The 11890-nt window shown below is 50.0% G+C and overlaps 1 protein-coding gene across 1 annotated transcript in view; it reads left to right on the top strand.

Annotated features, from left to right (window-relative positions):
* Nucleotides 1-706: 706 nt before the first annotated feature.
* MINDY4B (MINDY family member 4B) overlaps nt 707-11890 on the top strand; it is a 34467-nt gene continuing 23283 nt past the window's right edge. Inside the window, exons 1-5 of the mRNA XM_070238315.1 lie at nt 707-910; nt 1121-1148; nt 2751-2918; nt 9847-9966; nt 10628-10719. Coding sequence (XP_070094416.1) covers nt 804-910; nt 1121-1148; nt 2751-2918; nt 9847-9966; nt 10628-10719 — 515 coding nt within the window. The 5' untranslated portion in view covers nt 707-803. The remainder of the gene's footprint in view (nt 911-1120; nt 1149-2750; nt 2919-9846; nt 9967-10627; nt 10720-11890) is intronic.

Genomic DNA, 11890 nt, shown 5'->3' with positions numbered 1-11890 from the left:
GCCTTCAACCGATTGGATGAGGCCCACCCATGTTTTGGAGGGTAATCCACTTCTCTCAAAATCTACTATTTAAATGTTAATCACAACCAAAAAAAATACCTTCACAGCAACATCTAGACTAGTGTTTGCCCAAAAACTGGGTACCAGAGCCCAGCAAAGTGACACATAACATTAACCATCACAACAATGAATATTGTTTATTATGCCACTTATTGCAGCTACGTTTCATTCAGCCAATAGGAAGAGACATGCTTTGCCTTCTCCCGGAAACAAATCAAACCAGTCCTTCTTCAAACAGTGTGCAAGACTTCTGTCTCCAGAACTGTAAGCAAACATCTGCTGGTCAGTTTCCCCCTTGGCCTACATATTGGCCGGCAGTAGTTGGTGAGCTTTTCAGTGTCAACAGGATGGCTTTTATCCCCTCTGGCTGCGTATTTCTGCTCCACAAGCACTTGTACAGAAGCACCACGGCACCAAGCACCATCACGTTCCACCAGCGTGGTACCCTCCTCCCTTAAATCATCCCAGATGCTTTGATACAGAGCAGTAATTGCAGTCCTTTTGTTTGTAAATCTGTGTCTTGCGTTAATCATTCATGGCGTCTATACAGGGAACAAAACCACACCAAGTACCCCACCTCTGATGAAAATTTAATCCTGCTCTGCAGTTGAGTGGCGAGACTCCTTGCTGGCCAGAAGCAGGGCGGCTCTCTCCCCTGGCCCTGTGTGCCAGCCTCCTTGCTTCGCCGCTGCCAGACCGCCCTCTCCCATCTTCCTCCAGTCCCTCACGTTATCCAGAGGGACATGGAGGCCTCCGACCAGGAGCGAGGCTCCCAGCAGCTGGATTTAGAGGCGATAACTAGGAAAATTTCACTTCTGGACAAGTGGAGGGAAATCTTTAGTTTCCACAGGTAAGATTTCCTTGTTTTCTCATTCCTCCAAAACCAGAGAGATTTTAGAAGACTTGAGAAGTCTCCATTATAGATTCACGTTTGAAATGTGTCAGGTATAAATACCTGCAGAAAGAGACTTGCCTGGCGAGGCTGGGTTTGAGGAGGTGTGAGGGTGTGAGAGTTGAAGAGAGTCAGTAATTTACTTGATATTTTCTCTTTCATTTATAGGTTGGGAACCAGTAATACCGCTCCTCAGGTAAGCACTTTTCTCAAAGCCAATGTGTTTTCCTCTAGTCGCTTCTTCAAACAAGCACATTAGCAGCATAATCTGCATTTATTCTGTGCACATGCTCTCACTCGGGGCCCCAGCGTTTAACCTCAACCTGAAACTCGAAACCCTGTTGAAGATCTTTTCTTGTGCTTCGTTTTTTCACAAAAATCTCTCCCTACTTTTCAGACCTACTTTTCATCATTAACAGCACCCTATAGTTATTATTTTAGAAAAAAGTAATATTAGAATCTAGAGTTCCTACTTGTGAAATAACACTCGATTCTGACAACCAAGAGCTTCAGGGTCCCTGCAGAAAAGGAGTTTGGAAAATAGTTCTCATCTTTATTCGGCTTCTGAGAAATTGTTTTCCTTCACCATTGTTAAATAAGGGAAAGACGACTCAATTCAGGTATTAAAAAGGTATCTTAAAATTTGTTGTACAGCTTAAGATGAAAGACGTCTTTCGCTCGTGCAACCTGAAAAGGTTAGAAGGAAATGGACTTTGCATTTCAGATGTTAATTCAGTCACTGAACAAACACAGCACAAAATATTAAAGTGATTTTGCGGGCACTCGTATACGATATGATCAAACAACTGACTTGTTAATATTTTAACCATGATGCTAAAGCATCTGACTCAAGGAATCTGTGATCAAAAAGCCGTATTTGTGCTAAAACGCTCTTAACCACAGCCTGAATTAGAGTCGAGGAGATAATGCTTCTGTTTTCAGTCGTGGAAGTATTACATGGAGATGGCTGCCATTTAGGGGAATAGATTTGGAAGGAAAAAAATAAATAACGGTCAAGTTAGACTTTACACAAAGTGAGAGAAACCCACTGCACCCATGTGAAGATCTTCCATTTGATTTGCAAACGGCATCTTATCCCCTCCGTCGTCTGTGACCGAGATGCTGTGTTTCTGAGATAAGGAAGCATCCGCACCTCTAGGAACCGGGACAAACTGAGAAGGCAGTTTGCCTCATGTTTCAGCTGCCAACAGGGCGGACAGTAGTATAAAAGGTAAATTGGAAGAAAGGTTGATGCTAACTGATTTAAATGCCATGAGAATCGGTCAAGAAAAGTAAAAATAGATTTTTTTCTTAACAATTGGGGTTGGGTTTTTTAAAGAAGAAACGATTGCACTCACTGGGGAACAGGAATCCGAGAGAATTAAAAGGAGGTCACTGGCTTCATTGACTGGCCAGTTAACAACACAAGGAGAAACCCCTCGTATAGACTGGAAAGATTCATTCATTGTTTGCAAAATGTTTTCTTCTCAAAACAAGAGACAGTGACATTTACATTCTTCTCTAAACATAATTTCAAGTCAAGGTCTTGATAGCATTAATTATGTTTCCATAGTTACATTTAACCTCTCCTAGTCACATAAACCTATAAGGAGCCCCTTTGACACCGACACTGAGATTTTTCTGCCTCTTTTATTGCTATTTATCACAATTTTCAGACATCTTTAAAAGGGAGACAACATTTTCTGAACACTGATATTTCAGAGAGAAACAGAGAAAAGGGAAGGAAAGGTCATCTCCAGCTGCCTGTGCTTTGTTTTCTTGGCGGCGTTTCACACAGGACCCTGACGGCAGCCGCGTGTTTGCTGATGAAAGTGAAGATGGAGCATGCGCACCTCAGCCCAGGGGACAAGGGCATTTGCCATCAGGTCACCTTTGTTGTGTTCCCAAGGCTTCTATCATCTCTTCCAGATCCGGCGGCTCTCCCATCTCCCGAGCTATGGCCGCGGTAAGCATAACTTGTCAATTAAACATGAAACGAAACGTAATCTTCCCCAAACAACAAGGCTGGGGAATCTTATCTGCTGTCATGTGAGAGCATTCCTGAAGATAAGACTACAGACGGTTGTTACGGGTAAAAGGAGAATATAATTAAAATGATTTATTTATGGCATTTTTCAAGGACACAGGTGATGTTACAGTCTTTTCCTCCCAAACTCTGAGTCTCTAGTCACTTCCCCAATCTAACAGTTAAATTTGCGGGAGCGAGGGAGTTAAATTAGAATAACTCACTGCACGCGGTAGGATAGGGCAGACGCGAGCGCGGCCAATGCGTAAACAGCCGTGGATGCGCGAGACCGGCCCCTATGCGTGTGCGCGCCGGCTGGGGACCTGTGCCAGGCCCAGTCCTGAGACAAGGAGCAGATCTCAAGAAAGAAAAGCTTTGTGGGGCTGCTGACTCATATGCAGATTTGAAAAGAACCCATATTTGAGGATCCAAGTGGATCGGGAAGCTACCGGTCCCAGGGAGCATTGGTTCAACACTTGACCAGGGTGGGGGCGAGAGGCCGAGGCAGAGACCCAGCCAGGGGGAAGACTGGCAGAATCTCAGTGGAGCAAACTGGCCAGGGCTGGAGGCAGTGCCTCGGTGAGTGTCCAAAGGGCCAGCTATCATGGTCAAAGAGTTGTGACTGGAAACTGAAGGGGCTAAGCCAGGGGTCAGTCCAGGGGAAAGTGCCAGATAGGGTGAGGGACCCCTCCAATTTCATTGCCCTCCCAGCTGTAATGAAACTCAGGGCTTCTCGGCACGACTTCCCCTCAATCACCCCATCCCCCAACCTCCACTCTACATTCTGGAACCTCAGGCAGAGACCTCTCCTCGGGGCCCCAGAGCAAGAGCTGGAAGAAGCACCTGCTTCCTGACGACATGCTGCCCCACACCCAGGCATGCTTGTGGAAACCACCAGACCAGCATGGTCCTCCAGGCAAACAGCAGCAGTACCTGCCCTGCAGCCAGGCCGGCCACGCACGTAGGGCTCCACGGTCTGTGCACTGCACGCAGGGTCCCTGCCAGGAGGGAGGAGCAGGGGCTGGAACACCCTGCTGGAAACTGCAGTCTCTGTCTGCTTTTTGAGCGCAAGGGCCAGGCCTGACTGCAATATTTCCAACCCTCAAGATAGCCTTTCCTTAAGCTTCCCAGCCGGGACGTCATCACATAGAGGGACTGCGGCCCCAAAACTCTTTTTTATCTCACATCTCCTCACAGCTTTGCAGAGCAACCCTCTCTGCTGTCACACCCATGGCACAAACGTACCGGGAGGTCCACTTGCTCTTATTGTCACAAATCTTCCCGTGGCAATGCATCTCCCTTTCTCGCTCGAATGCCAGATGTCACAGGAGATGGCCAGCAGGGCTCACAAAGGTGCTGCACTTTGCTCCCTGGCCTTGCTGGCCTGGTGGTGCCTTACTTCTGTGCCTAGTCGATGGCTCTCCTTTGGGGCATGAAGACAGGTGACGCGTCACCCTGTTAGGGTCTGCAGGCCTCGGGACTCATTCTGCCCACATTGTGTTACAGAACCCAAGGTGAGGGCCACCGTCTGTATTCTACTTGGCAAGACGACGTTTTAATGAACAATGTAGGCAATCCATTCTTGGCCTCTGTAATGAATTTCTATGGAGAATGTCATTTCAAAATTTACGCATATCTGGAAATAGGCTGCCTTTGGTGTGAAAAAGGAGAGAAAGCCATGATTCTATATCGGCATTTGACTGTAAATGCAAACATAAATTCCAGAAGACATCGTAATCTGTAACGGTGGGGGCGGAGGGGGCCGAGGGACTTGGTGGGAGGGAGTCTTTTCTCATCATACCTTTCTGTGTTCTCTGGATTTTGAACCATGTGAATGTACAATCTATTTTTAAAAACACACATACAAATTTTAAAAATAGAGAAAAGCCTTCACAGATGTTTCCAGAGTCTTCTAGTCTCTATACTGTGGAGGGAGGCAGGAGGGTCTGAGTCTCAATTCTCCCACTTCTCTGCAAACACAAACCTGAGGCACCTGGAGACCCCCAGTGACTTTGCCAAGGTAACTCCCTCCCTCTGGAAGGGCCTGGGAGACAAAAAATCAGACCACTGTCGCCTGAAACAGAGTCGACGGAGTGTTAAGGGAGTCCCAGAAGTAGAGGTAATTGATTTTTCTTTTAAAAAAGTGAATTTGGACTTGCTCCCATTACGTGGGCCCGATGATGGTGTGTTCTTTAAGCAGCAGCAGGGTTAATTAAACACACCCTGGGATTTCAGGATGATGAGGCTTGGGGTCCTGAGTACGTGTGTCCCAGGGAGGCAGTTTGAAAACTTGACCAATTCTCGTGGATGTTTCAGCAGAGCAGCCGCCCGGCAAATTATCAGAGCGACTGAAGCCCAGTGCTCACTGGGGACGCCCTTTGTTGTCCTTCTGCTGTCCTTCCCACTCTGTTTGGAGCAGGAGGCATGGGTTTCCTGGCATCAGCACACATTCTTTGCTGGGAATCTGCTGGGAAAGGAGGGGGGGGCCCCCTCTACCCCTCAGTTTCCCCAGCTCTCCTGTTTCTCACCTTTCGTTGCCCTGTTTCCAATACGACAGCCTTCTTCCTCCCCAAGCCTAACATCTTAGAGTGTGTGTGGTGTACGGACCTCCCATCAAGGCTGCTGGCCCCTGTGACATTGTGGAGAAGGTGGGCTCCCGCCTTGGGCTCCTCCACCAGCCCCACCCGGCTGCCTCCTGCCCTCCACTGGCAGTTCCTCGTGCTCCTCCATCTCCAGGCCCTTCTCCAGCACCCAGGCTGGAACACATTCCTGTGGCCTCTTTTATCAGCAGCCAAGAAACAAAGCCCTGGTGTATCTGCAATACCACCCAGCAGGATCGTACTAAAAATGTAATACTGGGAGATCAAAATATGCTGGGGGAGACTCAGATGAAGGAAGCTGTAATAGAGGATAACAGGCAATGGGGTGGCTTCTGGGGAGCAGGAAGCACAGCTTGGTGCCCCCCGCATAAGATCTGGCTGATCGATGGGCCTCAGTGGACATTTAGTTAATTAATTCCGTGCTCTGGACAATCCCCTAGAGAGGCATCTCAGGGTGGGGTAGTGGATATTCCCTGTGGACCCTTCAGATGCCCTCTCTACCCTTCTCCACCCAGCTTTCTGCCCAGGAGACTGACCTATAGGGACCCCATCACAAGGCTCCCTCCTCTGGCCTCCCGTTGCATTGCCCATTGGGAGCCCCGAGGGAGCTGGAGGGAGGGGAGGGGAGGCAGTCAGGTTGTGCAGAGCTGGCTGAATCGCTCCCGCTCTCTGGCAGTCCTGTCCCAGGACTCTCTCCTTCCTGGTCCAGGTAGCCACTCCTTCCCCGGCCCCTTCCTGTCTAGGGGACATAACGACTGCTTCCTGTGGCCAGCCCGGGGACCCCGCATCAGCAGTGCAGTTTCCCCATGCAGCCCACATCTTTGTAGACAGTCCCTGTATCCAACCTTCCTCCAGTTAATCACCCTGACTTGAGAGTGCCATCTGTTTCCTGCTGGGACCCTGACAGGGACAAGTGGGAAGGCTCGAGTTTGGGTCCTGGCACCACCATTTACTAACTACCCGAACTTGGGCACACCACCGAACTGCTCTGGGCCTGGAGTCGTTTAACTGTACAATGAAAGGGCAGAATTATATATTTTTTTAATTTAACAAATACTTATTGCGAGCCTACTGCGTACCAGGCACTACACCAGATGCTGTGAAATCCACGATGAACAAAGTCTGCCACTCTACATGATGGGCTGGGAGAGACATGTCTGCTTAGCACTCACGAACTCTAAAATCTCTGGTTCTATGATAGCCCAGCAATTTCCAAGGTGAAAAAAGATTTAGGGAAGGAGTTTCAAAGAGAATTATTCTACCTTCATCTGCGGTGTTGGAGGGAGAGGACTGGATGGGGCCAGGTGGTCACAGGGAAACTCTAAGCCCAGGGACAGGGGACAAGGCAGTCAGAGTAAGGAAATTAAACCTGTTGGGAAGAATGATCCGGGACCTCTGTCTCCCCGTCGTGTGTGCGTGTATGTGTGCGTGTGCGTGATAATCATCATTGCCATTATCATCATCACGGCAATCAGGAAAGAGAGGTGTTCATTACCGATCCTGGAAGACTAACAAAGTGAAAAGAGAAAAACTATAAGCCGTGCTTGATTGTGTTAAATAAGAACGATCGTTACAGTCATTTATTAGGACCATTTACCATTGGTGTCTAGTTACCAGGCAGCCCAACAACATACGCTCGTCTTGTTAGAAATTATATTGGATAAGAAAGCAAATGTTACCCAGGTAAGATGACTCATCCTGGAGGCTTGGGCTTGCAGAATTTTTCGAATTGGAATTTGAGTCCTAAGCCTTCTTACTCTGAACGGTCTTCATTCTCCGTGCTTCTCCTCCCTTGCTCCTGCCCCTCTCTGGTCTTCCCCGTCTGCGTTGGGACTTCCTTCCCTACGGCTCAGGATGTTCCTGGGGAGACAGGCTGTGTTTTCACAAAGGTCGCAGCACTCTATGTTTACTCTGCACTTATGGCTGCTGAAGCCCTTTCTACACGCCTTCTCTTCCGATGAGAGCCGCAGTGTGGACCGAGCAGGAGTTGTCCTCATTTCGGGATAAGTGAATGAAGTCTTGGAGAGGTGGGGCCATCCTCCCAAGCTCACGTAGTCAGTAAGGAGCAGAATGGGGCTTCTCGGCCCCAGAGCTGGGAGTGGTCGGTCTTTCTCCTGTGCTGTGCCGCCTGATGCCAAGGAAACACTTCTGTTCCTTTTCAGTCCTCTGTTGGGATGCCTTGGGTTGGCGGCCTCTGTGACCACGGTGCACGCTGGGTCTGTGCCCAGCCTCTCTGCCCATCTGTGGCCTCTCCTTGACTTGTCGTTGCCCTGAGGTACCAGACAGATCCTTTTTCTTCAAGTGCAATTCTGAGCCCTTGCTCACACTGAAATGCACCTGCCTCTGTTTCTCTATAGCGACAGTCTTTTCTTTTGAGGGTGGGAGCAGAGATGACCAGGAAATAAATTCCAGCCGTGGTCCAGACCCTGGTCAGACCCGGGAAAGGCTGTTCCAGGTGCTTGCTTCTCCTGCATCCGTCCTTCTTCGAGTCCGTTAGGGCCTGCTCCGTGCACAGCTGGAAAGAGGTACCGTGGTTCTTGGCCAGCTGGGCTCCACGTTCCTCTGTCCACACTCTGCCGCTGGCTCTGATGCCTGAATGTGATATTCGAAGCCCTCCAGGATCAGCCACAGGTCAGCTTCCGCTTGCTTCCTGCCCCACGGCCCCGGAACACACACGCAGTGCTCTGGTCCCACTGAACAGACTCCTGGGCACCATGTGAGTGTCTGCAGATCTTTCTCCTCTGTTCCAGGCACTAGGCCCAGGTGTGGTCTGTCCCAGAGAGCGGGCTGTGTGCCTCTGCTGGAGCATGGGGTGCTTTCCCATGGGGAAAGAGGAGTAGGTAAGGGGAGTAAGTAAGCATGGGGACAGGGGAGTAAGTGACATAGTGAATAACCTGAGTCACCTCGTGGAAAGTTAGCCCCTTGCTCACTCCGGCAGGCTGGGGAGAAAGACTGTCAGGGCGGCGCACACCCACACTGCTGAACACTCCCTTTTCAACTCAAGAGCACGGGGCTCAGTCAGAGCTTTCATAGGCCACAGTTTCTAGTTAATTCGATAACATCATTTTCATTCCATTATATTTTTTATCATGTACAGCAAGTGATTTAGATTCCCACTTAAGGAGGTGATATAAAGTGTCCTTTTTAAATAAATGTTTCCTAAATTATAAAAGAGTGCCCCAAGCTCATGAAAACGTTACTTGAATAATGATTGGCACACAACGTGACAGTCATCATAAGGGGGCACGTACACGATTGAGGTTGGGGAGCGGAGCACTGGGGTTAGAATGGGTGCAGATCCCAGCTCTGTTTCTACTAGCTGGGGGACCGCAGGCAAACACTGCTCTGTGAAAGAAGGGTAAGACGGTTCCTACCTCAAAGGATTAAATTCCCCTAGGGAACGTAAAGCAGTTAGCCCTGTGCCTGGCACGTAGAAAACGCTCAGTGAATGCTAGATGCCATTTGCCAGCCTCATCTAAATGCCGCCTCTTCCATGGAGCCTTCCCGAGTACTCCAGTCAGCGGTTCTCCTTTCTCTGTCCTCTCGTGTACTTTGAACTTGACTTATGGAACTTCAAGCACTCTGTCTCTACAGAGTTGTGGGGTATCTGTAGCTCACATAGGCCCCAGCACATGCCACATGATTAATACATCTCTGCTTATGAATAGGTTCCTTTTTCGTGTGGTTGGTCTGTAAAGGCCTGTTCCCATCTTTCTGCGAAGCTCCAGAAGGAATGGCAACCAGCTGTAGAGCATCCAGGAAAACCTTAAAGATTCTGGGGAGCACAGAGGATGCTCGCTCAGGATCATTTAAACCACCATTGTTCTCAGGCTAGAAACCCGGGGGCCTGTCTATTCCTTTTTCTCTGGAGCAAGAAAGACACACACATGGGAGAGGCAGGGGTTACAGAGTCACGGATCCAGGGACAGAGGCCTAAGGCCAGAGCGGCCGCCCAAGGTGGACTAGGAGGAGTAAAGGAGAGGCGGCCGGCGGTGGAAGGAGAGGCAGACACGGGGACAAGAATCGCCTGGGGACGAGGTGCAGCGTTGACACTGAGCCTTCAGGTTGGCATGTTCTGAGGGAACCAGCCCTGAAGCTCTGGCAGAGAACTTTACAATCGACCTAGGGGACGGAACAACGTGTAAACCCGACGCGGGAGGGGACGGGCCCTCCTCCGCGATGCCACCACCCCGCTTACGGCTCTTTGGGGAGGAAAGTATCGGGGAAGAACCGTCTTTGTGGGAACCATTCCTTTCCCTTCTTTTCAGAAGCTGCGCCAGAGTCTGTTTGCAAACACAGGCCACATCTTCAGCCGCGACTGGAGAAGGGCCTGTTTCAGCTTCCACGATCCTTTCTCTGACCTGGCTTTCGCTTTGGAGGCGGGAAAGGTAACAGAAGTCAACAGTTTTTAAAATCTCAATCCCATGTTCCCTAGCTACGTTTCCTTCCATCCTCATCCATATGAAAGCATGTTTTCATTACAATCACATGTAGAACATATTTATAATTGAAAGTTTAATCTTACATGATAACAGTGTTTAAAATTATAATATCCTGTCTGGGTTGTAACAAAGTCTCAAACTCACCCCTCCCCCGCCCCGTTCCCCTTCCAGTCCGGCTTTTCCTGGTCTTTCTCTCCAAGTTCTAAGCATCCCTGAGGATTTAGAGGCAGGAGGAGACCTAGAAGCTTCTTTCTGGCTTGTTTAAAATCTCAATAATTCATGCATCGATCACCAGTCGCACGGAATCTCCAGGGCTAGCCGGCTAGTTCCTTACTCTCCATAAATCTAAGTTTGCTCTGGAGCAGGGGCCTAGAGGAGGCAGGTGGAGGAGGACATTCACCCCCAGAGCCAGCCCTCGGGGAAGGGTGCCTTCGCTAAGCCTAGAGGATGCCGTATTCCAGGAGGGGCAAGGCTGCAGAGAAGAACGGAGACCGACATCCATTTCCAAGGGTTCTCCTTAGTAATGTGGGCCCCGAGTGGTTCCCCTACAATTGTAGAGCCCTGCTGGTGGCCTTCGCACCCTCAACATTCGTCCGCCCCATTTCAGGGAGGCGCCCGGAGCATTCAGATGGCCGTACAAGGATCCATCCTCAAATACTTGTTGTTTGCCAGGAAGGGGATAGACTGCAACTTGCCCAGGTAAGAGGCCTACAGAAGCACTCGACAGAGCTGCCCATTTCAGAACTTTATACGCTACATAATCACGATGGAAAATCCCCCGGGTCGCCTCAGGAAGGGGACACGCCCATGAGACAGACATGGCTCCGGCTCTCCCAGAGGGCCTGCATCTCATGACTGGAGGCTCTCCTGGAGTCACTGTCAACATTCAGTTGCAGCGACACTGTTGACAGCATCATGCTCTACTGCAGACCATCCTGCCAGGGAAAACGAGGCACGGGCTCTCAGGCGGGCTTCCTTGACAAAGCTTCACAGGAAGCCCCAACCTAGCAGTTCCAGGGAGGAACACGAGAGGTGGTGACAAACCCGACAAATGAAGGGTTCAGGCTGGCGAAGGAGACAGTGCTTGTTAGGAGCCTACCTAAAAAATCACTTCCAATGCCTTTTTCGTAGAAGTTAACGAACCCCTATCACGTGCAAAGCTCCATGCTTGATATTAGAGGAAATAGAAATAATTACAAGACATCTATCCACCCTCAGGCAGGCCTAGTTATCACCCAAAACGGGAACTAAATGTGTAACATATTCTAAGATCATGAATTGCCAGCCTCCTTAGAAGCAGAGCCAAAGATGGGAATTCTTTGTGCAAGTGATTTATTAAGGGAATGCCCTCAGGGGAAGCCTGTAAGAGAGTAGGGGAAGCAGGAGAGGGAAGGAGAAGCTAAGGAATAGTGTGGTTTCCCGAGCCGTCTCGCCCGAGCCTGGTCAGTGGAGCTCTAGAGTGCCAGCCGCCCGTCTTCAGATAAGGGGGCAGGGCCTTTGTACCTCCGCCCCAGCCAGGCCTCGGCTAGGGGCCATCCTTTGGGAGAGGGGCATAACTCCTGGTCCCTTCTGGGAAGGCAGCTCCAATTCTTCAGAGAAAATTGAAAAGTAGCAGCCACTAGCAGCGGTACCCGGAGCAGCGGGGGGACGTGTCCACCAATAAGTAAAGGCCATCCCAGGGGCTGTCGATGCGGCACACAGCATTTGCTACATGGATATACGGCCTTCGGCACAGTACCAGGCCAGCATCCAGTGTTAAACAAAGGGTGCTGAGTAACCCCATCACAGACCCCGCTGTGAAACCTCCCCAACCCCAGGCACAGCTCTCACTCCTGCTCCGCCTCATTCTCCTTCTGCCTGGGCCAGGGTT

Source organism: Equus caballus, chromosome 16, assembly GCF_041296265.1.
Source record: "Equus caballus isolate H_3958 breed thoroughbred chromosome 16, TB-T2T, whole genome shotgun sequence".
Classification (NCBI taxonomy): Eukaryota; Metazoa; Chordata; class Mammalia; order Perissodactyla; family Equidae; genus Equus; species Equus caballus.
The sequence above is the reverse complement of the archived record's forward strand: the minus strand, read 5'-3'. Positions and strand labels throughout refer to the sequence as shown.